Consider the following 27,515-nt stretch of genomic DNA (forward strand, 5'->3'; position numbering starts at 1 on the left):
AGTCTAATAAAATAAAGAAAATGAACAAACCTAAAAATGTTTTATCATAAGACAGCTGTGTCACTACCTTGAAATTGATTTTAACACTTACCCTACTTATTAAAAACCTGTTTTGTAAGAGGCACCTGCCCAGACCGCAGCTTAAAGGACAAAAGACAAAGACAGACTTTCAAACGACAAACCATAAACATGAGCCCAAGATGAAAGAAATAATGAATAGAAATTCTGTCATTTATTTTTCAAAATCTTTTTAGCAGAGCTCTCTGGCAATGGAGACAGCGGCAAAATTAAGAACCAGAGGCTTTATGGACTGAACCAACTTCTAATGGATAATGGACATGCGGTAATATGATGCTGAACTCACAGAGAACATGTATCATCCATTAATGAATGGAGGCTGTTGTCACACTTCAATGAAACGCCAGCGAAACCCTTGAATTGCAAAACACCTCTGATCACCTCACGACTTCTAAAAATATATAAGGTGATGAACACATACCTACTGTATCTCAGCCTTGTGTGGAAAGTAATTGTGTAGCCACTGGGGGAAAATGAGTTTATTTGAGGATGCAGAATACATTTGAATACATTTTTAATATTTTTTGATTTTCTGATAAACATGTAGCCAAGTCGAGGCTTTTTGATACCATTTAAATAGCTTGAATTTAGAAACACATCACATTAAATGCTAGAAATTACTAAATTATATATTAAATAAAATTATGGGAAAAATAAAGCATAGGCCTATAGCAAAATTTGCTGGCATGCTAATTTATTGATTGTTGGTTATGCGTCATAGTTAGAAACCGTTTGGATGGCATACTCAGCAACTGCCTTAGCAATTATGTTACACATTCATAAACTCCTTGAGTATTTCAGAGCAGACAAGTAACATTTAAATCCAGATTGTCACACTTCTCCCAAGATGTTTCAAAGGCTACAGTGACCGCTTTTCAACCCTCACCTAGGTTAGAAGGTGACACCCTTCATGATGGCTTACCAAAAGTACATTTAAGTTGTCCAATAAGCCAATTGTGTAGCTGAGATAATGGTATTGGTGGATGCCCTTAAGAAAAACAGGACACACTGGAAACTGAACAATAGTACAGGGCAACAAGGGAAGCCCAGCCAAGGGTGTAGCTAAAATGGTGGCCAGGTTGGCACATGACTACCTTTGAATTTTAATTGCCCAAAGCTGGTGCAACCACATATTCTCTGGAAAACCACCGGCCGTTTGAGTGGCACGCTGAAGTAGCTGGTAATACAAGGCAAGTGACAGATGTTCCAGGACTTGTATTTCAAGTGCATGACATAGGCTATATTGTTATTAACCCATATTTCAGAGTGCTGTTCAGAGGCGTTCAGAGTTGGACTGGAGCCCAAGCAGTGCTAGAGGACTGAATGTAATAACAGGTTTCCAACATAATATTTAAACTGATTTGATACAAAGCTACTGATTAAAACAAACAGGACTACCCATTGCCACTGTCTAAGAGTAGGTTGTCGGCTTGGTCAAGTCTCCAGTGGGAGAGTTTGCAGCCAGCACATTGGAGGATAGCTCCATCTAAAGTTACCATTCAGCTGGGGGCTGACATGGTAAGAATACCATGATAATTTACATGGTAGGTTTGTGGTTTGTTGTCAAGGACTTCCATTTGTTTAGCTGCTTGTGCAAAGGCAACACTGCCACCTGGCGGCGAATATCAGAACAGGCTCGGCGTGTATCCCCAATGCAAGTCCCCATAGATGATAAAAAAAAAACATAAAATAATAACAGCTAAATCAGTCGTGGCTTTATGTGATTAAAGTGTCGTTTCCTAACAGAGAGACCACAGTCATTGACCGGACAGCCTCGCAGAAGATGCAAAATTCAACGAAATCGATTAGTCACGACTGGAGGTTCAACTGCCAGACCAGTGTAATCGATCCAGAGGAGAGGATTCACACAGTCTGCAAGGCGACGGAAGTTGCCTGCATCCTCATCAGTAAACTTATGGGTAAGTCGCAGCTAAGACAATCGGGCATTTGGCTTATTTTTCGGATATTTGTCTGTCAGTGTCAGTGAGTTGACAGGCCGGGCAGGGGTCGGTTGAACAGTCGTGTTGTCTGCTGTTTTTACTGTTAAATGTGATGACTGAGCCCACCCCGGCGAGCTGTCTGATGGCTAGCATGTTTGGCTAAGAAGGCGTATGGATTTAATAGTGACAGTGAGCTGACCACTAACTTACCCTTGAATGGTCCAGCGTGCTTTACCCTGGGTCAGTGGAGAGACACGTCTTTTACAGGTTAACACACTGACTGTGTGCTGTTGAGTCGCTGTTACACAACAGTCAAATGACCTGTGTTTTGGTGCTCATGCGTTCAGCTCATGTCTCTTTCAGGCCTGTTTTGTGCTGCGACTCTCTAGAGAGCAGGGGTTGGGGAAACTGGTCTCCATGGTAACACAGTCCTGCCCCAGCTGCCATGTCCTCCATCTCTTTTTCGACATCCCCTGGTTGTGGGAGTGATGCTGCAGCTGCCATGGCAACCCAGGGAGCTGAGCAGGCACTGCTGGCCTCAGACCGCTATGCCAGACTCATCCTGGCCCAGATGAACAAAATGCGGCTCCGGACCGACTTCTGCGATGTGGGGCTGAAGGTCGGCAGCCGGGTCTTCAGGGTCCACCGACTGGTCCTCGCTGCCAGCAGCCCGTACTTCTCTGCGTTGTTCTCCGGGGGAATGAGCGAGGTGGATAAAGAGGAGGTGCAGATCCTCGGTGTGGACACTGAAGTCTTTGAGGTTTTGCTGGACTTCATATACACAGGTTTGCTGCACCGACCCCGATATTCATCTTCCACGTAATGTGTATGAAATTCTGATCCATTTACTCAGTGGAGATGTTATTCTTCTTCCCTTCAGGGGTGATCAGCGTGACTGTGGAGAACGTTCAGGAGCTGATGGTTGCGGCAGACATGCTGCAGCTGAACGAGGTGGTGTCTGTCTGCGGGGAGTTCCTCAAAAGCCACATGGACCCATCCAATTGTGTGGGCATCTTTCAGTTCCTGGAGCAGATCGCCTGCATGGACATGCTGGAATTCACCGAGAACTACATCCACGTTCACTTTCTCGAGGTATGAACGCACATAAGAGGCAACATATTCACTTAAAGCAGAAGAAAGCGGAATGTTTGTGTTAATATAAGTCTTAAATAGTTATATCTTCCGACAGCAATCACTTACATAGAGTGTTTGGTCTGAAACACGGGTCTGTCAGTCACTCTGCTCTGCTCTAAGCCGAGGAGAAAACTTTCCTTGTATCCTACAACCTTTCTCCAATGAGGAGAGAGAACGGCATAAAGGGGCGGTCCTCTCCGTGTGTGCAGCCAAGGGATGCGCGTGAATGTGGTGACGTAGGGACAAGGGCGGGGACTGCTAACTCCATCGGCTGACAAGAAGTTAGCCAAAACGGATCGCTTACTTCTGCTTTAATTATGTGTTTCTTCAATAAATGCATGTGACCACCATCTGGATCTTAGCAGAACTGGATTTTTAGCACTTCACTTCAGCATACAGTGTACTTTTCAGGTTTAAAGCTTTACAGATTGCCGTGTTCAACTGCCTCCTTTTAGGTCTGTGTTACTGATGAGTTCAGGGGCCTGTCAAAGGATCAGCTGGTGAGGCTGCTGCGAAGTGAGGAGCTGAGGATTGAGGATGAGTACCAGGTGTTCACTGCAGCCATGGACTGGGTTCTCCAAGACATGGCAAAGAGGAAAAAAAATGTAGTGGAGGTGCTGGAACCAGTCCGCTTTCCTCTGCTTTCCCCACAGAGACTCTTTAAATACATAGAGGGTATGTAAAGTTAAAAAAGAATTACATTCCGCTTTTCTATTTCTACTACTTAGGATTTATACTCAGCACTTAATAACACAACCCTAAACCAGTTTTACTGTTTTCTCCCCGCAAAGGTATTATGGACTTCAGCCTGAGGGTGGCGCTGCAGACTCTGCTGAGGGAATATACTGAAGTCACAAAATCTCCCAAAGAAAATAAGATGTACAGTCAACTGCAACCAGCCAAGATGAGACCCAGAAGGAAAGCCAGGAAATACCTCTACGCCATAGGTTCTGTATCAAAACATTTTATTTCAGCACATAGACACAAAACCTCCCCAGAAATTTAGGAAATCTCAGTGTCAGAAGTCTCACTTAACCTCTGACCTCTGACTTCTTAGGAGGTTACACTCGGCTGCAGGGCGGCCGCTGGAGTGACAGCCGGGCACTCAGTTGCGTGGAACGTTTTGACACCTTCAACCAGTACTGGACCACCGTATCATCACTGCACCAGGCCCGCAGCGGTCTCGGGGTTGCAGTCCTGGAGGGTATGATCTACGTAGTCGGAGGTGAGAGAGCGGACGTTGCACCGTAAAAATATGATAATCTGCATGATTTATAATCTGACATTGGTTATTTTTTTTAACAGGGGAGAAAGACTCAATGATTTTTGACTGCACAGAGAGATATGACCCGGTGACCAAGCAGTGGGCCGCTGTAGCGTCTCTGAACTTTCCTCGCTGTGGAGTTGGCGTCTGCCCCTGCCACGGAGCTCTGTATGCACTGGGTAAATATCACTACCAGCTCCATGTTTAATCAAATTACATACTGCACAAGCTGGTAGTAAAGTTAAAAGGGTGCTACATCAGTTTCACAAGATCTGTGTCATGGTCAGTACGGCTCAGCCCTTATTCTATTTTATCAATTTGCCTTGTTAAACAATAAGAAATAACTTAGCATGTGTAATTCTATCATTTAGGGTAACCAGCACTTTGGAGTAAAATTGTCACTTGATTGTTTTACTGTCCTGTGCTGCTGTAGGTGGTTGGATCGGCTCTGAGATCGGAAAGACAATGGAACGATATGATCCAGAAGAGAACAAGTGGGAGGTCATCGGGAGCATGGCAGTTCCTCGTTACTACTTTGGATGCTGTGAGCTCCAAGGTGTGTGCTTCATGCATTTCTCATACGGCAGAGTATAATATTACTGCAGCAAGTTTTAGATTTCATTTCTATATTTCTGTTATGACATCAGTCCTTTCACACTCAGCTGGGCAGCTCTGCAAGTAAATGCATTTGTTTCTTCCTAGGGTTCATTTACGTGATCGGAGGGATCAGCGATGAAGGGATGGAGCTGCGTTCAGCCGAGGTGTACGACCCCATCTCCCACAGATGGAGCGCCCTGCCCGTCATGGTGACACGTCGAGCCTATGTGGGGGTTGCCTGCCTAAATAACTGCATCTATGCAGTGGGAGGTTGGAATGAGGCGCTCGGTGCACTGGAGACAGTGGAGAAGTACTGTCCTGAGCAGGTAAAGTGACGCTACAAACACTAATGCTACAGTCCCCCTAAACCAAAAATTGACTTATTAATTATTAACATGTCAATGTAGTGTTTGGGTTCTGCTACAAGACATTTCAGCAGCAAAGTCGCTAATGCAGCCACAACTGAGCATTTTAGATTTGAAAATGCAGTTTCAAAGCCAGAGTCTGAAAAAGTTGGATTCAGTTTTTCAGCAAACAGTCGGGATTAATACATCACAATCCCTAGCAACTGTAGTATCCTGACTTTGCTTAGTCTTGACCTAGAGGGAGCTCTAGGCTCCAGTATAGCAACCAATCCCGTTGAATTTGTTTTGCATCTCATTTATTGTTCACTATGATGTGATCTAGTTACATAGCTAGATGTTTAAACAGTAGGGGTGTTACGGTACACAAAAGTCACGGTTCGGTACGTACCTCGGTTCAGAGGTCACGGTTCGGTACGGTTTCGGTACAACAGACACTAATTGAATGTAAATCTAAAATCTGTCTTGTGTTATAAAAGTAAAAAAAAAAAAAAAAAGGAAGAATATAAAATAAAACAAGTGCATTAGGAGTGTTATCATGCCATTCATTAATTCTAGAGGAAAAAAAACTTGCACTTGACAACTGGCAACTATTATTTAAAAAAAAGAAAAAAGAAACTTACATCAATGTTGGTTTACACAGTTAATTTAGACTAGATGCCAGTTGCTTTGTTGATATTTCTGGTCCTGTCTGCAGAGGCAGCTACACACACATCCCAAAAAAACTGAAGACTAGGTGCTGGACCACCAAGAAAGACACAGGTAAGGAAAAAAGGAGACCACACACTAGTTAAAAGCTCCCGTGACAGTTTAATGTCACTCACACATGTGACGTTTCGGGCGTCAGCCCTTCATCAGACAATAGTATGCGGTCTCCTTTTTTCCTCACCTGTCTGTGTTCATGTCGAGAATTAAATGCAGCAGGAAAGTTGTTACACACAACTGGTATTTTTCCTTGCACCATGATTGACATATCGGGTTGAATATGCGCTACGTGTTTGATGCGTTTCTAGTGACATCCGTGAAATAGCGCTGATGGACTTTGTCCGGTGGTCCAGTCGCGAGCTACTTCACACACAGTATGGTCGCGAGCCGCCGCCACCGCCGTTGTGTTTCATTGAGAAACCACACGGTGACAAATGAAGCAGCAGCTCCCCTAACTTCACACTCTCATCACTTCTCCTCTTCGTCTGTTATGACGGTTGCTGGCAGCTTTGAGGCTCATTACCGCCACATAGATTGGAGTGAGGAGGACTCGATTTTATTTTATTTTTTTAATATTCATTCAGACATATTCGTCGTGTTACTGTGTTCACCGAACCGTGACCCCCGTACCGTGACGGCACGGGACGAATACATATACCGTTACACCCAGTGTGCGAAATACCCATCAATATTCGGGGGGGTCCCTAACTCGCGATTGTTGTGCAATACCGTTATTTTTTTTTCTTTTTATAAAGTAGGACTATAACATTACAATAAGCCAAGAAAATTAGCCTATAGCCTAAAAAGGAGAGGCAAAGTTGTGCACTACAATGCAGAAAGTAATTGACGATAAATAGACGATAATTCAAATAAATAAAAGACAATAATTGGCACCACACTGGCACACTTGAACAATGAATAAATGCCAGGTATAGGAGACTGGCGCGCGATCAGGGCAATGCAGAAACGAATAGACAATAAATAAAATACAACAATTAAAATGAATGAAAGACACCAAACTCGTGCACTCGAATAACAACCAACTGTATCTGGAGATCGGAGACTGACGTGCAATTATGTGCACGACGAGATCCTCAGCCTGCAACTTTGACCGATCATGTAGCCTTATCTAACCATCCATCTAGCAAATACGTTTAAACACAGCATTGAACACATCCACAAATCACATTCGTATAACGGGCCATCATAAAAATTGAAAAAGCACAGACAAATAGCTCACAACAGGCGCCTGGCCAAACAACACCACTGGGGGTTCAGGCCATAGTATGCTGAAGCAGGGGTTACATGCTGCTATTCAGACATGCCGCTATTTCGACATTGACTTCTAATTGTCGGAATAGCGGCATTAACATTATTTTTTAAGCATCCCACTATTCCGACATTTTTTTTTTCATTGTCGGAGTAGCGGCACTTTACTATTTTTCAAACATTCCGCTTTTCCGACATTGATTGATTACGTTATAGTCAGACGTCACGTGTCCTTCTGATTTATTTTTATTTTTTCATCTGAGACACTGTTTCTCATACACAAATACATAGGCCTATTAGAGAAGAAAAAACAAACCCTCCAAGTTTAAAAACACACAGCACACAGCAGCGCACACTGATCTGCAGCTACTGAGACTGTTATTATTCTGTCACCTGAGTTTATCCTGCTGCTTTACATCGTTTTAACATAGGTAAAAGAAGAAAAAAAGATTGTCTGGAATAAAGGGGCAGATTACATAAGATTATTCTTTTTTCTGCTCCCTTTTGTTGAGATTTGGGAGGTTTTTGCCTGATTTATTGCCCGATGCCATGTATCTAGCTTTCTCTCCCCTCCCTCCGCCCGTTGTCTTCGTTGTCACTTTGTTGTCGCTCCACAGAGCACATGGCTAATTAATATGCACGTGCTGACCATATGGTTGTGTAGGCATTCCGGGACGGAGGTGTGTTCACGTGCGCAACTGCGCACCATTCTTGGATCCAGTTATCAAAGTTGAGGTGCAGAGTTGTGCACGCACAGTTTGATAGATCTGAAAAAGGTGTAAATATTTTGGGCTGTCTTTTCACCGTAGGCCTAAGCAAAAAATTTAGTAGCAGCAGTTTTACACTGCTTACTTACAGTTTTGATAAATGAGGCCCCAGGCCCTGAGCCCAGAGCCCAGACGCTCACAGCTGCAGCTCTCCGCTGTCCGTGGTGCTGAAGGTGACAGGTTAACTTGACAAACAAACTGCAGCATAGTTCTGTTTGTTTATCATGTGTGTCAGTTTTGTTTGTGACTTGATAGTTGAGTTGTTGAGATTAAGAACATCACTCCCTCATCAAACCAGTGATAGACATGCTGAAAAGAAAAGAGAGAGAGAGAGACGCGCCTGGGTATCGCAGCTGTAAAAAATAAATAAATAAATAAAAATAAAAAAGACGTGTCGGAATAGCGGTATCAAAAAGTGTCGGACTACCGGCATGTCTAGATAGAGGGATGTCGTAATAGCGGGATGTCGTGACATGTCGGAATAGCGGGATGTCTGAATAGCGGGCGGACCCCTGAAGGGTTTGAGGCTAGCCTCTTACCTTAAGTTATTTTCCTGCCTTAATGTCAAGCCAAGGGTTGCGGAATTCCATTACCCCACCTGCTTAGGTGTAAAAAAAAAAAAAAAGAAAGAAAAAGAAAAGCGGCCAATCACCAGTGCTAGCAGCAGGGGCTGCGGCTACGTCTTCAGAGCACTCGGCCTCAACTTCACTTTCTTCGGCAGAGGGTGGAGAGGAACGGGATCCTCTGTTCTGATAGCGAGTGGGCTCGACTCCTGCGCTGGGCTGGCGCACATGGCTAATTTGCATAATGCGCAGGTGACATGGTTCAGCTTAATGTTAAACGAATAAATGTTTTGAATTATGAATACTGGACATGGTGATCTTAAACACATTTAATTGACCACAATACAATTATTGTATTATATTATATTATTTATTTTTTTGACAAGATTGAGACCCCCCTCAGATTTTGCTTTTGAGTCTTTCAGGGGGTCTCAAGGGGTTAATCGGGGGGGTCCGACCCCCCCAAACCCCCCCGTATTTCGCACTATGGTTACACCCCTATTAAACAGGCAATTGTTTGTTGCCGTGGCCTAGAGGTTTAGTTGCCACCTGAAATGTGGGAGATCAGGGTTCGAATCCCGGTGCAAACCTTGTGTTTTGACTTGACCCTGCCCCATTAACACACACTGCTGTTACTTAGCAAAACGGTGGCGGTGGGCGGGCGCGAGTCATGATGCATTTGCATACTCATGAATATTCATAAGATCTGGATTTTTCAATGAAGGAGAAATAGTAGACGTGTTTTTAGCCTCTTTGGGAGCTTTTTTACTTTACTTTTTTTTTGGGAAAGCAATTTTAATCCAAAAATAGTCATAGCAGAGCATTTTTACAAATTTTAAAATGTCTCTTTAGGGGGACTTTAATGTTTGAGAAAAACTTTTTTTTTTACATTTCAACATCCCTTACATCTCTTTGTTTGTCCCTCAGGAAAAATGGTTGGAGGTGGCTCCGATGTCTACTGCACGTGCAGGCGTGTCGGTGTCAGCGGTCAACGGGCTGCTGTACGCCGTGGGGGGCAGGGCGGCCAGCAGAGACTTCTCTGCCCCCGTGACAGTGGACTCTGTGGAAATCTATGACCCTCACCTGGACACATGGACTGAGGTCGGCAACATGATCACCAGCCGCTGCGATGGCGGGCTGGCTGTGCTCTGATATACACGAATGTTCAGACTGAAACTGAACATTTACATCAGCCTCTGAATCCCCCCCCCCCCCCCCCCCCAAAAAAACAAACAAAAACAAAACAAAACAAAACAAAACCGCGTAAACTAAAGAGAAGCTGCACCTTAGAAAACACAAAACTGTGTTTTTGTCTCACGTAGGCTTTCACATCATCATTTGTGATATGGATTCAACATTTTTCCTCTTTTATTTACCCATAATATTTGATACTCGTTGACAATATGAATATCATAGGACATCTGCAACTGGAAAACTGCCAAAACTGCTTCCATGAGAACTGTTACATTGGCACATCTGTTTCCCTATTTTACAAGAATGTGAGACTGGCAACACACTTCTTTTTCCTTCCTGTGTATTGGAAGACAAAGCAATCCTTCGTTTTCACAGCAGAAGATTCTATTTTTGAATGACCAGAGAGTTTTTCTTCGTAGTCCTGTGGGGACTGAGACTGTTCCAAGATGTGAGAGCACTTTTCTTTTCTTTGTTTTCTTTTTACTTTTCCTCAAAGGAATGTTTGAGGTGTGTGCACTGCTACTTGGGAAATGTATCAAACCACTCTGAGCCTATTTGATATGGAATTGAATGAAACTTGGGGTGTTTTTAAATTTTGTGGTTAGTGATTTTCTGTAAATAATAATGAACTTGAACAGCACACCACTGTTGTTACTCCAGTGCAGCGATCGCTCAGTTTCCGCTGGATTATTTTTGTATATATGATAATGTGTATATATATATATATGTGCCTCTTGGTCACTATTTACACTAAAATCCAAGCAAGTGAATAGTGTGTGCATTTCACTCACTGTAGCACCTGAAATGATAAGAAGTTTCATTTCATTTACATTTCTTCCCTCTAATGTTGAGACAAACGCAGCGATTGACAGTGCACATGTCTAGAGATATGTTTATGCCAAGTACTGTCGGTTTTCTCATATTAGTGCACATCACAATGAAGCGTTGCACAATGACTGTAATGCCTGTACTGTCATCTCTACAAGAATCTTAATAGTAATATAAAAGAAAAGTTACATCCTTTGTTTGCTTTTCATATTGAGTAAACTTCATAAAAAGGTGGGGTGTGTGTGCTGCTTGGAATTAACCCACCTTACTTTTTTTTTTTTTTTTTAATTAAAGATCATTTAAATTGAATAACTTGAAAGAGGACTCATCCTCATTGAGTCTTGTGCAAACAGCAACATGGATTGTTGTTATCTCCACTAACTTTCTCCTCCCTCTGATGTGCCGAGTGACGCTATGGAGGTGTCTGTTGTGTCTGTTATGACAAATAAATAAAGATTCATGATCGCAAACACAGTTTACAGTTCACGTCTGGAGAGGTTTTCTGCAGCGTGCAAACAAACTGCTATTCAGGAGCAACATTTACTCTGACATCTCACTGGATTTATGTCTCTTTGTTATATGAGAAAATGTTCTGTGTCAACACAGCTGTGTCTCTGTCTTTAGCTGGACAACAATGGAAAGAAACAGTATGCAAATAGTCCAAGTGATAATCAACCGTCTCAAATACGCTCATGCAAGATTTCCATACTTGTTTTAAAGGCATCAGGTTGTTGTCGAGGTTCAACCATCAAAGAGGTATTCGATGTTAGTTGAAATGTAAATTTTCCATATTTTTTAATTATCTTTTTTTGTATCTTAACTCTTCACCACTAAGACTGTACTTCGACAACTGTTTGCTGATGGATATATTGCTTCAACTCCTACTTTTGCTACATTTTATCCAAATGTAGAGCCTCTCAAGTTTAAAATTTCTGTCCTAATTTTGCAACTTCATTTGCACCACGTTTACAGGTATCACATGTACTATAAATAACAAGATTACTGCTTCTTGTTGTACAGCAAGAGCAAACTGGACTGTCTTTGCATCTTAATTGAATTTCACATTTTAATAAGTCCATATGAATCAAAGTACAAAGTGTCCTTTTCAATCAGTTCTGAATCTCTTTGATCTTCTTCTCAGAACAGAACTTCTTAATTGTCAGAGTAGCCACGAGTGAGAAAGTAGCGACCAGAGTGAGGACCGTTCGCATGGCTTTGAACCAGGCGGGGTATCCAGGCAACAGGGTCAGGTCATAATGCAGCGATAGACCCAGCCCCATGATAACTAGCAAGGCTCCCTCAGTAATGTTGTCCCTGCAGAGCAGTGCCAACCAGGCCACAAGCGAAGGCACCACACTGTTGCCCAAGTTCATCCAGTCCGGCTGAGCAGGACTACCAGCTGGGAGGGCAAACCCCCAGCGGGCCCCTCCGAGGAAGGAGACTATGGAGGCTCCATAGACAACCTGAGCGTAGGCCACTTCAGGGTAGAAGGACTGTGTGGCAGCCATCAGGAGAGGGGCCGACAAGAAGGGGATGAGCCCAGAGAAACCCAGGTAGAGGGCTGGTTTGGGAGCCTGAGTAAGGGCCCGTAAACTGAAACCCTCCTTGGCGTTTTCTCTCTCTGAGGTACCTTGTGAATTCCCATGGCACAGACGAGAGGCATGCCAGCTCACAGGCTTGATGCTCAACAGCCGGTTGGTGGAGGCTGCTCTGGATGAATGTACCACAGTGGAAGCCCCAGAGTGCAACAGGTGGTCAGGAGGATTTGATGAGCAGTTTGCCGCTCTGGTTACCTGCTGTGGACATCTCCACACTGACACCTGAGAACATAATAAGCAATAAAATACAGAAACATCAGAACAACTTATTATTGTTTTATGCTGCTAGCACATGCAGTACATTTGAATTCATTATTAGGCAAGCTGTACGTCTTACCCCCAAAATGATGCGTCTTCCTGGTGCAAATCTTAACATTTTCAACCTGGAAAAGACATGTTTTCATTTAGTCTCTCCAGAGTACATGCACTCTGCAGTTTCAGGCTGTCATACATACAACTGCTCTAGTCTAACGATGGTGCTATAACTGCTAGCATGCAACCTTATAGCCACTTTCTCAACCTGATGCAATACAGAGCTATCCTACTGTAACAGACATAAACAACAGGTATCGCAGTTACCTAAAGGTTTCCCCTTAAATGTTTGTCATCCAATGGTCCGCAGGGGCCTCTTCGGGTACAATGATATATAATTAACAGTTGCAAAGTCTCAGTTAACTAGCTAAACTAGAGGTCGTTTGGTGGCTGCCATTCTTTCGGTGCTCGATTAAATGCCTGTCTGTCTCCTTTTTTACTGACTTCTCGCTGAATGAGAGGAGGTGTGATATCGACTGGTTTGGCTGGCGGCGGCGGGGGAGGTATTAAGTTACATTCAAGATGTCAAAACCCCGCTTTACGTGCTACTAACACCGCGCTCCGGTGATATTATTTGGAAAACATGACTTTTTAGATTCAAGTTCGGACATGTTGTTTTATTTAAATAGAAAAATATTTCCCAGAGGCTGTCGCCTGTAGTCTGTTTACGACTAACAACACTACAAAACTTCAGTAGGTTGCATAATCACGAGAGATCTTGAACGTCGTCCCGTCGAGGCTGTTCGAACCCCTCAGTGCCAGAGCCAGTGGTAAGCGCTGCGAAAACCCAAACAAACATCAATAGCCGTTTTATTAAGAGGTTTATAGTTGCCAAAAAGTTCGATCTGGTGAATGTTTGCAGGTTAAATGTATATTTGAACTACCGTTCATCGGAGGCTATCTTGCTCAGAAGAAGGTACAGGCTATCGTCATGAAATACAGCGAGTTAGCTCGCTAGCACTTAGCGAGCTGATGAATGTGTGCTGCCGCTGTTAAGGTAGCCATTTTGAAACTGTGTTGTTCAAACGAAGCCAGGTCTGTTTACCTCCTATTGTATGTTCGTGACAGCTGCCTAAATAGACATTTTTATCCACCGTGGGCATATTAAATGCGTTTTTACTTTGCTAAGCCCTCTAACTATTCTAATTCATTTCAACTACCTAGCAGGTTTCGCAGGCTACTTATCAGGCTAGGTAACGCCAGCTTTAGCTCACAGTTGCTACGCTAACGTTCATCTCAGATAACTAAGCAGAGTTAGCCAGCAGGAGAGTTAGTGCAGATCTGATAACGCGTTTAGTTAGCGAGTGACCTTAACTAGTCAGCGCTTTTCGTCTCGTGTTGTTTAGTTGCACTTTAATCTGTGAGATTACTCGGGTTGTTAGTTAGCTTGGCGAAACGTGCGTGCAACGTTGCTGTGTGTTGTGTCGGTGTGCTGCAGTGTTTGTGGACATATGGGTTTCCCACGCTGTATAACAAACGTGAAACGGGGTACTTTCCAAACTTAACAGTAAATGTGTTGCCGCCAGTCATACGAATATTGTTTTTTAACAATGAAATAATGTCTCTGTTATTCATTGCAACCCGTGTCCGTGGTAAACTCATTGATGTCGAGCTGTTATGTAATAGTTCAGTGGGAATACGCTAAGGAGTCTGTGGCGGCTCTGAGTTGGAGCCCAAAGGCTTTATTATTGTTTTGGTGTTATGCCGTATTAACGCGCGTTTGACTTAGGTTAGATGTATGACTGAAGACTGGAACATTTCATCCATCAGTACACACACACACTAGGCCTGTTTGATGCACAGCAGTCTGAGGAGAGGCACCGAGGAAGAAAGTGCTCTAGCTATTTTTACACGAGGATAAATATTTCATTTACCAAAGCCGTCACAATTTTATAAAGGAACCAGCTTTCAGCATGAAATGGTGCTGAGATGACTGAGTCATGATTTTGTCTTCTCGAAATGTACTTGAAGTGTCAAAGCACTTTCCTTAAAGCTGTGTTTGTCTGTTTAATTTGATGCTATTTTGGGGTATGATAAAAGAGTTAAGTGAAATAGGTGTATCTTTCATGATGTTTTGACATCCCATGCAGCTATTTGCAGTAGCACAGGTATAGAGATTTGATAGCAAATGTTGGTATGAGCTTAATTTCACTCAGTTTCCATTTTATTAGGTACACTTCAAGGTTATACTAACAAAGTCTGGTCTTGTCATGAATGTGTTTCAGTGAGGTGCTTGTTTTGGAAGATGTGGGTTTGTTATGACAAGATTGCCTTTTACTGAAAAGTTTTCTTTTATTTTGCGCAGTGCGTATATCGCTGTAGGATAAAACCAAATAATACAAGTAAAACAGTAAGCAAGCTATAAAAAATTTGAATCATCACCTTATCAAGATTGTAGGTTTATTGCAGGACTGTTTCATTAATGTGTATTAGTTTAGCCTGTTGTACTAGCGGTCGTGTTTCTAATTGTGTAATTGTAAATCTGGAGTTTTGAGATGATCTTTATGTTTTCCTAACTCAAGACTGTCTATGTTCAATGCAGGTCCAGTCTGTTCCTGTGCAGATACCCATGAACTATCAGAAAGAAAACTGAAAACGGGAACTTCCTGCGTGGGGGGAAAAAAATCTTTGAAGAAGGAAAGGAGAGACCTACTTGACACATTGTGGACACATAAAATTTCTGAACGTATTTTTTCTTGCCCCAGAGAAAAAGCAGTTGATTGAGCTTTCGTTGCGGACTTTTTTTGTTTGTTTTTTTTTTTGACAAGTTTAATCACTGTTTATGGACTTCATTGCTTCACATGACACAAAGGCCTTTTGGTTTGTGGGTTCTTTGTTTAGCTTTTGAGCTTGCATATCTATGAAATCAGAATTACACTCTGTTTCTGCTTCAATCGAGAAGTTGCCGATAATTCAATGGGCATCTTACGAATGTGATAGTAAAACATACAAAGATAAAACCGGCATTAGAATGCATCACTCAGCAGCTACTCCATCTCACTAACCAAAACTGAAAATGACGGCGATGTAACATTGGGTTTTGCTTCCTTCATTGTCATGTGACTTTGAACCTTTGAGCATTACTTTCTTCAAACGCAGACAGTCCTTTCACCAGTTTGATGAGTTGAGCAGTGGTTTTCAGGGACTTCCATTGCCAGTAAAAGACTGTCTCTCAACACGTTTTTCTTTTCTGCATGCGTTTAAGGCGATCTTAAAATGATTCGGTAAGAGGTGGGTCAAAATAACATACTGGCACACAGTGTGGCAGGACAACGCTGGTCTCCCCCCCCCCCCATCTGGTGTCAAAGTGGAACTGCTACACAAAGTGCTGTCCATGTTCCAGGGCAGACGACTTTCACAGACTGCTTCCTCATAATAATAATAATAATAATAACAATAATAATAATAATAAGACAGCCTGGCTCTTTCTCACTGCTGGGACAAATCACTTTGTTTTGCCAATCAACATCAAGATCAATCGGGTTTTGAGGTTGGAATGAATTGGTGAGGAATTAAGTCTGCCTGGGGAAAAAAAAAAAGATACCTGGACTGGAAACAGCAACACTCAGAATTCATCAAAGACGTGACCGGCACAGGAGCTGCTGAGGAATCTGGTTCAAGAAGGAATATCGCTCCCTTCGTAGACCTCTGCACTTCCACTTTAATATCTGCTCCCCTCTCGGCCAGTTCTCTGGATTGCCATTCCAGATCATTCCTGCAACCTTTTGACTCGTCTCCCCGTGTTTCACCCTGGACGAAGGGATCTGCCTCTGGGGAAAGGGGCTGTGCTGTCCTGGCGGAGGTGGAGAGGGGGTTGTCGGTGTGCTGCTCCCCATCTGTCACTGCACACACACTGTGATCAGTGCCAACAGGCCTGAGGAACCGAGCCCAGCCGGACCGAGAGAGGAGGCAGAGGACTTCAGAGCCACAGACTCTGGGGTAATGATGATGCTTCACCTCACTAAGTCAGGAAATGAAAAGCCGCCCCATTACAAGTCATTTGTCAACATTCGATGGCTGGCAGGTGTTAAGTTTCTGCCAATAATGTGCATAAATACACTGCAAAATAACACTTGTGTGGTATGCTGCATAAGATATTTTCCATCCAGGCTGTCAACCAGCCATCAGCTTCACAGGCACGGCTGCAGCCAGTCGAGCTTTGTTTTCTGCTAAGAATAGGAGTCTTTGACTTGTCTTGTGGGAGACCTTTACACCGTGAATTTCTAAATATCTGATGGTAGACGGCACTTGAAAGAGATAAACATGAAATCAATGATGGATAGGCATGAAAGGGAATTTGAATCAGTGGCAGAGATTCACGTTGCCGTGCTTGAAGTGGTCTCAGCTGAATATCACAAATGTTCCATTCTGACCGTTGTTCATTTCTGTCGTCAGATCCTGGCCATGAGGTTTGATGCCTCGATCCACTGACCGGAAACACTGGACCTAAATGGCGCAGCATGACTTTGTCCCTGCCTGGCTTAACTTCTCCACACCCCAGCCTGCCAAGGTGTGTGCATGCGTTTGTGTGTGTGTGTCTATGTGTATGTGTGTATGTGCTAGGTGAACTCAGGAGACAGGAGGAGATAGACGAAGCTTGAAAGTGTGGCTGTTGGAATCGCACCTTTTTAGCAAATGTGTGTCCACACCTGAGTGTGTGTGTGTGTGGTCAGTGACAAGTCACCCCCAGGGACTGACGGTGCAGCCAGCACACAGTTCAGCAGAGGGTCACTTAGACATTGTGCACCATTATGAACGAGACTGATAACAGAAGAACGGTTTTAAATAACATCAAATAACAGCCCACTGTCCTGGTGGAGGATCTAGTGTACGTTTGTCATGGACATTTTGTATCTGGGCTTTACTAAATTTGCATGCCGGGCTTCTGGAAGAGCTCATGAAGGAAAAGAAGTTGCTATTTTTGGTGGAGATTGATCAGAGTTGCAGGCTGTTTGACAGAGAAACCGTCTGAGTTTGCTTTGAGCTGATGAAGATTGCTTTGTTTTGTTATTTGTGTTATTATTTTTTATAGGTGAGGTTTAAAGATAAGCCTAGAGTGGGTTTCTACCTCACCTGCACATGTTTTATTTTTTATTTCATTTATTTTGTTGATTCTACAGTGCAAATAAAACGTATAAACTCATACGGGGTATGACATGAGAGATGGGGCCATTTAAAATTTATGCCACAATGTATAAAGTAGCAGTTTTGATTATTCTAATAAGAAATGTGTCTAAATGCTGCTTCAACACAAGCCGTGTTAGTGGTTCAGTCTTCTGAACTAAACTGATCTGATTGAGTGAAATGGACAGCGAATACTCAGCCTCAATATCTTTCTAATATTCAGCCTATTTTTTTGTTCAGTGAGGATCTGCTTTTTTTTATCCTGACTAATAACTAGTGGTTGGCTTATCTGACACTCACCTTTTGAAGTCAACATTGTGCTTGTGTTGGCTGGTCAACAGTTAAAATTAGTAAGTTTACAAAAAAGCAGCAATCAATATCACATCTTTGATTACATAATGCATGATGAGGCGTTCTAATACAGGAAAATGTGGGACAGGCAGCACGAAGCACGAGTTTCCTTCCATTCTGTTGTTTTCATGTATCTGGACATCTGCAATAGTTTTTACAGCCATTATAACACTAACTAATGAACCAAAGGAGAGGCTATGTTTAAGAAGCTCAGGGCAAATATTTGAGCCAATTAAGATTTATCAAAGACTCCGAGGGCTCACCTTGGGGATAGTGTTGTTCACTCTGCAGCCGGTTTGGTAACAATCTGCAAGCTAGCTAAAGAAGCCAAGCTGGATCATTTATTATGTCTTTAACAAGGAGCAGACATTCAACAAAAGACTGGCCACACAGACATGATGAATATGGATGGTTTTTGGCAGGAAAAGCATCTAAACAGTAGTTTAAGTGCTAATGTGGCTTGAAAGTAAAAGCAGAGCCAGGATGCCTGCATTAGGATTTGTCTCTCAAAGCCAGTGTGATAAAATATCATCACTTCGATCATGACCAGGTTCCATTGGTTGTGATTCTGTAGTTAAAGGGATAGTTCACCCAAAATTCAAATTTCACTCATTATCTACTCACCGTGTCTTCTTGAACACTGATGTTTCTCTGATCTTATCAGCTTTTACAGCAGCACGTCTCTTATGACACAGAATCCAACACTTTTTTATTAATTTAGTTTTCTTATCCTAGTTTTCACCTCAGGGCAAAAATAAAACAAGGAGGAATATCAAGAACAATGGTCTGAGAGTGATCTCTTAGTTTTCTGTGTTAAGGCGCACGTCCATTACTGTCCACCGTCTCTCTGGAGTGTCCCACTTCTCTAAAATGGTCCCCTCTCTGTTCTCTCCCCTCGCAGTCCCCTGCTGCCAACCTTGACAAACAAGGTGAGCCCCACCACCACAGAGACGGCAGAGCTGCTGTGAGCCGCCGCCGCCACAACTCCTCTGATGGTTTCTTCAACAACGGCTCCCTGCGCGCTCCAGCAGGTAATGGCGTGGACCGGCGACCTTCTTCATCCCTTTAACACTCTGTAACGTAACTGTGCAAAGGAAAGCAAGAGGGAGAACTTGATTGAAGCAGCACAGTATCGCTTTTTTTTTTTTGCTCTAGTGTTTACTTCTTTTAGATACTAGATGGGCCATGTTGTTAACCCTTTCGGGATGGGAATAATGTTGGCTTTGTATCAAGTAAAGTGATATTGTGTGAACAGAAAACTGAGAGAGGTCCCTGTAGTGGAAAAGGACATTACGTGAGACTTGCTCAGACAACAGTGATGGAGACGAGCTCCTTTACACTTTATAATATAAACCTTATTTAAACCACTGAGCTTTGTCGTCCAAAATTGAGCATCAACATTATTATGATTTCACGTAGATGCTGTTGCTCTGTTGATGTATAGAAATCTGGCTCTTTGTCTGAACTAAGAAGAACAGTAGTGTGGTGCCAGCTGTCTGTTGCTCTGTTCAGTTGCGTGTCATCTCTTTTCTTTTTTTTGTATCTGCCGTGTTGAAACGTTTCATGTTGGCGATGAGGTTCATGCCTTCAGGTGTGAAGCCATAGTTCAGCCAGGAGTCTTTGGGCTGTTTGACAGGTTCTTCGCACATTAAGTGCTGCGGTCTCAGGGGCGTCTTCATCACTGTCATCCATCGCTCAGCTCCTGCTGCACTCACCCTGGAGAAACAGAAAGGAAGCTTTAATTGTCTCTTTTTGCTGTTTGTGCACCAGTCAGACATGTGGAGCAAAAGCTTCAACCCTTCTTCTGAAACGCCACAGTTTCCAGTTACTGATCGATGGAGCTTATCTCTAGGACTTTGTTAGTGAAGTTGTTGTTATTGTTGTTGTTGGGTGGAGGCTGCTGTTAGGGAACCTGTTCATGACTCCTGTATTTACAAGCTTCCTTTCTGTCTTCTCATATTACCGCAGTATCTTAAGGGTTGACTCTGCTGTAACTGTGCAGCAGTTTGTGTGTGTTTGATTTATTTATCCATATAGGAGTGACAGTGAAACAATGCTGAATGACATTCAGCTTTTCAGTGGTTCCATCTTTTAATTGAACTGTCCACTATTAAACCATTTCATCAAAAAGAAAAATGTCATCACAGCTTCCTGTGTTTAACTAAATGTTTAACTAAAGTTGTATGCCCTCTGGTGCTCAGCACTGTTGTAGGTAATTATTTTTGCATAAATAAAAGCGTGAGTTTACTTATTCTGGGCTGACGAGATGTTCGGATGTTGTGATCCGTCAAAGACAAAAGTGGGCTGTAGTTCAGCGCTTTGTAAACAACGAGCAATGTTTTTAAATGCTATGACTCTGGGGATAGGGGATAGGGAAATGCATGACATCTTGCTGAGAGCTGGATATGAAGACCATTATTAAAACAAAGAGAAAGTGGAGATTAACGTATTAAAAGAAATTATTTTCCAACGAAGTAGATAGATGGGCATTAGATATTTGGGGTAAACCAAAACTGCATACGTACTGTGAAATAAAACAGGTATTTGGCCCAGAAAACTATGTTTTGTATAATTTGTCTAAAAAGAAAAGATCCCTGTGTGCTCAATTGAGAGCTGGTATTCTTGGTCTTCATATTGAGACAGGCAGATATGTTGGCACAGCAGAAGACGAGAGAATTTGTAATTTATGTGACATCCAAGAGGTGGAGAATGAAATTCATTTTGTGTTCTACTGTCCTTTTTATGACTCTATAAGACAAAAATTGTTTAGTAAGTTAGATCCAAATAACGAATTTGTGTGGTTAGACGATGCTGAGAAGCTAAAACATCTTTTTCAGTTGAATATATTTGCATTTTCTTTATTTCTTGAAAAGGCTTGGGCAATGAGACAAAGAGCGATATATAGTTGAATATAGGGTTGTGCCGATTGGCGATCCAATCGTCTATCGGCGATTGGAAGGACGATCGGCGATGTTTCGTTTTCTTGCCGATTTTACACACACACATACTCGCTACTTTTTTATTGATCTAATGCGCAATCTGTTTGTTTTGTTTTAATGAAGCCGCTTGGCTTGCTGCTTCCAACTATACTCTGTCAAATGACAGTGTTTCACCAATCAAATGCAGCCACTGGCGACGTCCAATCAGACGGAGCCAGGTAGTCATATGACCGCACACAACATCTCTGTGGTAAACAGGATGGCCACTCCGCCTCAAATTTGAGGAAACACGTTTAGCTGGTGTTGTGGCTGTGACTAGGCTGCTATGCTAGGCTACCGACGCCAGCCCTGTATGTTACAGCCCGACGACGTGTTCACTGATATGCCACAAATAAATTACGTCCGCCATGAATAGATTTTTCGGCTTTCGGCAACGCAATAGCGTTCCGTTCATTGATCATAGCGCTCTTTCTCCGTTATTAGCCCTCACACACACTAAGCGCGCATGCATGACAGCAGGGCACGGTAAAAGCGATACTCATACGCCGCCGCCGCCGCCCCCCCCGGTCGAACGAACACGTGGAACGGCCGCCGCCGCCGCCGCCCCCCCCCCCGGACCCCGGCGATAGATAGGTCTATCGGCGATCTCCAGGGAGGGCGATTGGGACGATCTGAGAATGTCAAAATCGCCCAACACTAGTTGAATACTGAAAGTAATCTTAAATTGTTTATTTATGTCACACCTGTGTGGCAGGTAACACCAACAGGAAGGACTGTCTAGTCTTTTTTTTCTTGTATTTGTCATTAAATCTGTCTTGTAATCCCATATGGGGAAAAAAAAAAATCATTCACGCTATGTGTTTGTTGTCTTTGGAGGTGACGGATGGCAGCAGCCCTCTCTGCTTCTGAGGCATGACTCGGTGGACTCGGGGGTGGCCAAAGGAGGACATGGTGGGCTGGCAGGTGGCTCGTGTTGGAAGGAAACACCCAGCTGGCATGGAGCCCCGCGGGGTGCCCAGGACGGTCACCACCACCAGGGACGCCACCCCAAGCGGGGAGGCGGCGACAGGGACAGGCAGGGGGGGCACCGGCAGCGCAATGGTAACTTCCATCCCCGCAAGGGCACCTCGTACCAGGACAAGTTTCCCAACGAGGAACGCAAAGACAGCAAGGACGACAAGCTGAAGTTTGTGGAAGAGGACTTTGTGAGTATATAGTATATTAACATCCTTAGAATATTTATTTATTTTCCACAGCGCACGCCCCCGACATTGGCAGAGTTATTCAATGACGAAGCTCTTTTAAATGATAAGATAAGTTGAGTCAGTGGCAAAACTATGTGAGCTGTAAAAGGAGCAACAAATATAGTTGTGGTTTTTTTAGGGGAATGGGAATGAAGGTTCAAACTGCACCGAATCCTAGATCAGCAAAATTGTCGTCACGTGTGTTTTCACTTTACATGTTAAACAGTAAAATTACAATTTTAGCTTCCTTGTATTGACCCTGTATAAGTAATCCTGCCAGTAACAACGTGCTTGGATTTTAGGATGTTATTCTAGCTTGAAAATACAAACGTGATGGTATCTAACAGAAGCGCTCCATGTTTGTCTTGTAGCCTTCCCTCAACCCTGAAACAACTGGAAAGCCTGGGAATCAGATGCGAGCGGTGGCTCCCCATGCTGGAGTGTGGGGTAAGAACAACCTGTGCCAGTTTACACTTAAGTTATTGAACAGACACAAGGTTTAGAGGTACAGCTCTGCTCTGACTAACTCAGTTATTGCTGTGCCGATTATGTTTCAGAAAACCCTCCGAGTGGCAAACAGATGGTGTCCAAAATGCTGGTTATCAAGAAGGTTTCCAAGGAGGACCCCAGCACAGCCTTCTCCGCAGGGTTTGCCACTGCTGGCGCCCTGCCCACCAACGGCAACAAAGCTCCCATCGCAGGCTCCAGCGTCTACAAGAACCTGGTCCCAAAGCCTGCTGTGGCCCCCACCAAAGTAGGACTCACTGTGATGATGCGTTGAAATTATCTCATGCAGCAGAGTAGATAAGCTAATCGCCCGTTATTTGGAATTAAATAGAAATGGAGCTTTGCGTACTGTGGCAGTTCTCCGTGTTGCTGGGCCGCTTGTGACAGAGAGTCATTATTTGTCCTCTCTTCCAGAACACCCAGTGGAAATCCGGTGGTAGAGAGATCACAAAGTCTGGCCTCCACATGCCAGGCCGAGATTCAGTCTTCACCAGCCCCGTCTCTGCAGCCAAACCCAGCACCCCAGTCAGTGCACCACAGCACAACACCCCGAAAGAGGTGAGCAAAACCAGACGGCAAGATCCGCAGCCATGCAGGGACTGTCTAGTCCCGACAAGAACAGTATTTAAATGATGTAATTTACTAACATACTAAAACTGCACAGCGAGCACGGGGGGAAATTTCCAGCGTAGCGCTCTGTGTCTTTGTTCTTATACTGTAACTCCATGCATGACATGAAGCTGGCCTACCCCTGTGTAAGTAAATGACAGGTTTTATCTAAACATAGTAATTATGTGTTCGTGTGGTTGCTGACTGAGATGCTTACTCACTTGCACACACTAAGTTTTTCTGTGCAGCAGTGTATGCGCTCTGTCCTCTCTCTCCAGTGTATTAAAATGTCTATTTATGGTCACATACTTTAATAATTACCAGAAAGTATCACTGAACAGCAAACGATCCAAATGTATTCATCACATTTTACACACAGTTCCTAATCTGGCAGAATTGTAAAACGATCTGGCAGTAAAAACAGATGATTGTTGTTGACCCCGCATGTGAAATTTTACAAAAATGGATTTGATATATTAAATTATCTCAGTTGTAAAAACAATGGGCTTTATGCACAGTGCCACTACTTCCTGAAATAAGACAGCTCGTTTATTTCCTGTCTTACATTATTGGACCAACTGATTAATCCAGGTGTGCCTACTGCCTGACCATTGTTGTGAGGTCAGACACACCTGGATTAATCAGTTGGTCCAATAATGTAAGACAGGAAATAAACTAGCTGTCTTATTTCAGGAAGTAGTGGAGCTGTGCATAAAGCCCATTATGTTGACTTGTTTTTCTCACTTTGCCTTTCTCATTGTGCCGCGACACCTACAGCACCCTTCCAGCACGACTCCTCCCATAGACATCGCCCCGTCGAGGCTGAAGTTGATGCGCCGCGGTCCAGACCGTAAGAGTGAGTTCCTGCGAGCTCTGAAGGACGAGGGCACTGGCGAGCTGACAACAAGCAGCAGCCCAGGAACATCAGGAGAGGTAGGCAGCCGTTTGGGCTTATTTTCATTAAGCATCACACACCAGGACGGCACAGTGGTTAATGAGATAATGAAGTAATATAATAAACTTTATTTGTATTGCACCTTTCTTAACATAGTTACAACGTGCATACACAGGCATAAAAATATAAACAACAACAGCAATAGCACAACATTAAAAACAACAAAAATGAGTCAATAGATACAAAAGGAGAAATAAGAGCATAGATGGACCAGACTGCTGCCTTCGGGGATTTAAAAGGCCTTTTTTATAAAAGTAGGTTTTTAAAAGAGATTTAAAATTTGTTAGCGAGCTGGCAGACTTGATATCCTCAGGGAGGTCCTTCCATAATCTGGGAGCATAGATGGCAAAAGCTCTGTCACTTTTGGTCACCAGCCTAGACCTGGGTACAACCAATAGAGACATGTTTGAGGACCTGAGGTTACCAGCTGGTTTGTATAGAATTAAAAGCTCAGTGATGTAGTTAGGAGCAAGACCATGAAGAGCTTTAAAAGTTAACAATAACATTTTAAAATCAATTCTTAATTTGGCAGGCAGCCAGTGAAGAGAAGCTAGAACTGGTGTTATATGCTCAGATCTTGTTCCAGTAATAAGTCTGGCAGTGGCATTTTGCACCAACTGCAGGCAGTGGAGACAACTTTGGCTGAGACCTGTGTACAAGGCGTTACAGTAGTCTAAACGAGAGGAGACGAGGGCATTTACAACTTTGTTGAGGTTGTTGAAGTAAAAGAGACGGCGTGCGACAGAGCAGCGTCAAACTGTCTCTTGTTAATTCTCTCCAAGAATAAAAGCAAGTTTTGTACAAGGTATCATAGAGCCACATTTCTTATGTGTATAAAGACAGAAAATGAAAAATTTAATGTCTCAGTGGCATCAGTCCTTGTAACAATGACAACATGATTATCCCAAGGTCTCTTAAAAACATCAATTGATTGTGGGACTAACAAACTGTTGACAGTTAAAAAGCTTGACATTTATCCCTCACTAAGTGGGGATGGTATTACAAAGACAGTAAACAAGGGGAGAAGGAGGGATATGATGACATCCCTGGCCACAGCAGGAGGCCACCAGGACACCACCGCAAAGAATAAAACGTTTTTGTTCCTTTGTGAATTTCCTTAGGGTGAAAGCAGCACCCCAGAGCCCAAAGCCTACAGCGAGGAAGTCTGCCATGAAAATGGTCTGTCCTACTCCCTCAGTGACTCAGACACTGAACACCTGTCCAGCTCCCTGGAGGCAGAGCACAGGTAGGACACTCCCAGCAGCCCAACTTCAACACACCCACTCACACACAGTGATTAAGTAGTAAAATGACTGTGTCTGTTTAGGTTGCTGAAGGCCATGGGCTGGCAGGAGTACCCAGAAAACGATGACAACTTCCTGCCTCTGACGGAGGATGAACTGAGAGAGTTCCAGACTAAAACTGAACAGGTGAGACTCAGAGGATAAAATCTGATGCAGTGTCAGTTCATTATTTGATCTGTTCTGGTGCTTAACCGTAAAACGCTGACTGAAAGTGAATGTGACGAAAAAGCAAAGTGACGTCTCATTCATACACTAACTGTCCTTGTCCTCTGCCCAGCTGAAGAGAAACGGCATGCAAAGGAATGGGGTTCTCCCGAGGGCGCGGGGTGTCACCCTCCACTTCACCCCCTGGAGGAGTGTGGCGGAGGCGCACGTCGAGGAGGGCTCCGAGTCCGAAACCAGTAGCAGCAGCCAGACCTCTGACGACGACGACTGCATCAAATCCTAACGTGGCTTTATGGAACAAAAAGAAAAAAAAACAACAACACAACAGCCAACACCACATCCCAGCAAGCAATCCCCCTCTTCCTCTCTCATCTTTGTTTTTAGAGCACCATTTTGAATTTCTTTTGTTTTGATTTTTTTTTTTGTTGTTGTTGTTCTTGCACAAGGGAAAAACCAATCATATCCCAGTGAAGGGGGAGATTCCTGCTCCGCCAGACGTCGTTTTCCCTGCGTTTCCTCCTTCACTGCAGTCCCTGCCCTCTTTGACCCCCCTCCTCCCCTTCTTCCTTTTTCTTCCTTGCTTTGTGGAACTTGAAGTGTTCATCAAGAAAAGAAGGGCAATGAATGCACACTTGATTCTGCTTCAAACAGACTAACTCATTTCATTGATGATGCTGATGACACATTATTAATGATATTAATAAAATTGGTTCCTGACAAGCTGATATGTTTCAATATGAATCTGGCTACTGTGGTGTTTTCAGTCCACATGTAATTTACCGTGTAATGATGTGAAGAGCAGCTGCAGCAGCTTTTTTCCCCCACTGAGAATATTCATCTGTGCTGGATGTAATTGGTAATTAACCAATTTAAACCAGCTCAAAGGGGATGCGGCTGCAGCTTCAAAAGATTCATGCCTACGCTGACCAAATATTCATTTTAGAAACAAAAATATTTTAACCACTGCAAGAAGTGACCTACTTTTAGATACCACAACTTTTTCATAAGTAGTAACTCTGTTGGTAACTATTTAATTCCATTAGTAACTATTGTTCACATGTGCTTCAGATTTTCTATTACCACAAGTGATGTCAAGAAAAATAAATTCTACTTAAAACATGAAGAGATCAGAGGCCACTTGTGTCCAGATGTTCAAAAACAACATTGAACTGGGCTTTTTCTACAGCAGGAGCCCAGGTGTTCCTTATCACACTAATGATGTTTCATGATTATGTCAATTAGTCCCACCTGTGATGTTGCTGCTGTGTTAGGTGAAGGTCTGTTAAAGTTGAGCATTGTACAGTTCAAACACCGCTACTTTTTTCAGTAACGAGTAAAAATAATACACCCGTTCAAGTGTACGTTACATACACATTTTGTCATCTGGAACTAATCAGCTCACTCAGTAATCCTTCACATTGTGCGGAGGATTACTGAGTGAGTTGGTTAGTTCCAGATAAATGGGAGGTTATGGTTAGGAGGGTGAGTCCAAGTAATTTGACATATTTGAGCATTTATTTTTTTTTGTAAGTAACACAATAGTTATTCTTATAATGTAATTCAGTTACCATTGGGGGAGAAGTAACTAGTAACTATAACTAATTACTTTTTAAAAGTAATGTGTCCAGCGCTGCACATTACACAGATGAAGTGGAGACATGAGTGAGTGCAGGAGCTTCTCTGCAGTGAAGATGTGCTGTTGGCTC

The 27,515-nt window shown here is 43.2% G+C and overlaps 3 protein-coding genes across 7 annotated transcripts; 2 read left to right on the top strand and 1 right to left on the bottom strand.

The window, feature by feature from the left end:
- The first annotated feature begins 1,915 nt into the window (after positions 1-1,915).
- On the top strand, positions 1,916-11,171 carry ipp (intracisternal A particle-promoted polypeptide). 2 transcript variants are annotated; one of them, XM_085804591.1, is made up of 10 exons: positions 1,916-1,997; positions 2,366-2,803; positions 2,899-3,110; positions 3,608-3,827; positions 3,944-4,099; positions 4,210-4,377; positions 4,458-4,595; positions 4,850-4,972; positions 5,119-5,339; positions 9,607-11,171. In XM_085804591.1, the coding sequence occupies exons 2-10, from the start codon at positions 2,464-2,466 to the stop codon at positions 9,829-9,831; spliced, it is 1,803 nt and encodes a 600-aa protein (XP_085660717.1). In that variant the 5' UTR covers positions 1,916-1,997; positions 2,366-2,463; the 3' UTR covers positions 9,832-11,171. The 2 variants fall into 2 exon arrangements, with proteins under 2 accessions (XP_085660717.1, XP_085660716.1); XM_085804590.1 differs by having other exon boundaries at positions 1,937-1,997; positions 2,382-2,803.
- Positions 11,172-11,749: 578 nt separating this feature from the next.
- Positions 11,750-13,045, bottom strand: LOC146970809 (transmembrane protein 69-like). The gene is made up of 3 exons (XM_085804598.1): positions 12,879-13,045; positions 12,637-12,682; positions 11,750-12,521 (listed from the first exon to the last, which is right to left on the bottom strand). The coding sequence occupies exons 2-3, from the start codon at positions 12,673-12,675 to the stop codon at positions 11,811-11,813; spliced, it is 750 nt and encodes a 249-aa protein (XP_085660724.1). The 5' UTR covers positions 12,676-12,682; positions 12,879-13,045; the 3' UTR covers positions 11,750-11,810.
- Positions 13,046-13,343: 298 nt separating this feature from the next.
- Positions 13,344-26,550, top strand: gpbp1l1 (GC-rich promoter binding protein 1-like 1). Of its 4 annotated transcripts, none has more exons than XM_085804592.1 (12): positions 13,344-13,646; positions 15,154-16,550; positions 17,007-17,121; positions 18,988-19,117; positions 21,902-22,230; positions 22,641-22,716; positions 22,827-23,023; positions 23,191-23,334; positions 24,163-24,318; positions 25,462-25,586; positions 25,668-25,770; positions 25,922-26,550. In XM_085804592.1, the coding sequence occupies exons 3-12, from the start codon at positions 17,062-17,064 to the stop codon at positions 26,090-26,092; spliced, it is 1,491 nt and encodes a 496-aa protein (XP_085660718.1). In that variant the 5' UTR covers positions 13,344-13,646; positions 15,154-16,550; positions 17,007-17,061; the 3' UTR covers positions 26,093-26,550. The 4 variants fall into 4 exon arrangements, with proteins under 4 accessions (XP_085660718.1, XP_085660721.1, XP_085660720.1 ...); XM_085804595.1 differs by having other exon boundaries at positions 13,344-13,608; XM_085804594.1 differs by having other exon boundaries at positions 13,344-13,527.
- The last annotated feature ends 965 nt before the right edge of the window (positions 26,551-27,515 follow it).

This window comes from Trachurus japonicus, chromosome 17 (genome assembly GCF_045865225.1).
Source record: "Trachurus japonicus isolate A0001 chromosome 17, Traja_1.0".
NCBI lineage: Eukaryota > Metazoa > Chordata > Actinopteri > Carangiformes > Carangidae > Trachurus > Trachurus japonicus.

Bases quoted from the DNA above. Each gene is read 5' to 3' on its own strand.
- ipp (XM_085804591.1), top strand. From the start codon at position 2,464: ATGTCCTCCATCTCTTTTTCGACATCCCCTGGTTGTGGGAGTGATGCT. The intron at 3,111-3,607 runs GTATGAACGCAC...GCCTCCTTTTAG, and splicing joins TCCACGTTCACTTTCTCGAG to GTCTGTGTTACTGATGAGTT. The intron at 5,340-9,606 runs GTAAAGTGACGC...TTTGTCCCTCAG, and splicing joins AGAAGTACTGTCCTGAGCAG to GAAAAATGGTTGGAGGTGGC.
- LOC146970809 (XM_085804598.1), bottom strand. From the start codon at position 12,675: ATGTTAAGATTTGCACCAGGAAGACGCATCATTTTGGGG. The intron at 12,522-12,636 runs GTAAGACGTACA...TTATGTTCTCAG, and splicing joins GAAGACGCATCATTTTGGGG to GTGTCAGTGTGGAGATGTCC.
- gpbp1l1 (XM_085804592.1), top strand. From the start codon at position 17,062: ATGGCGCAGCATGACTTTGTCCCTGCCTGGCTTAACTTCTCCACACCC. The intron at 23,024-23,190 runs GTAGGACTCACT...CCTCTCTTCCAG, and splicing joins CTGCTGTGGCCCCCACCAAA to AACACCCAGTGGAAATCCGG. The intron at 24,319-25,461 runs GTAGGCAGCCGT...GAATTTCCTTAG, and splicing joins GCCCAGGAACATCAGGAGAG to GGTGAAAGCAGCACCCCAGA.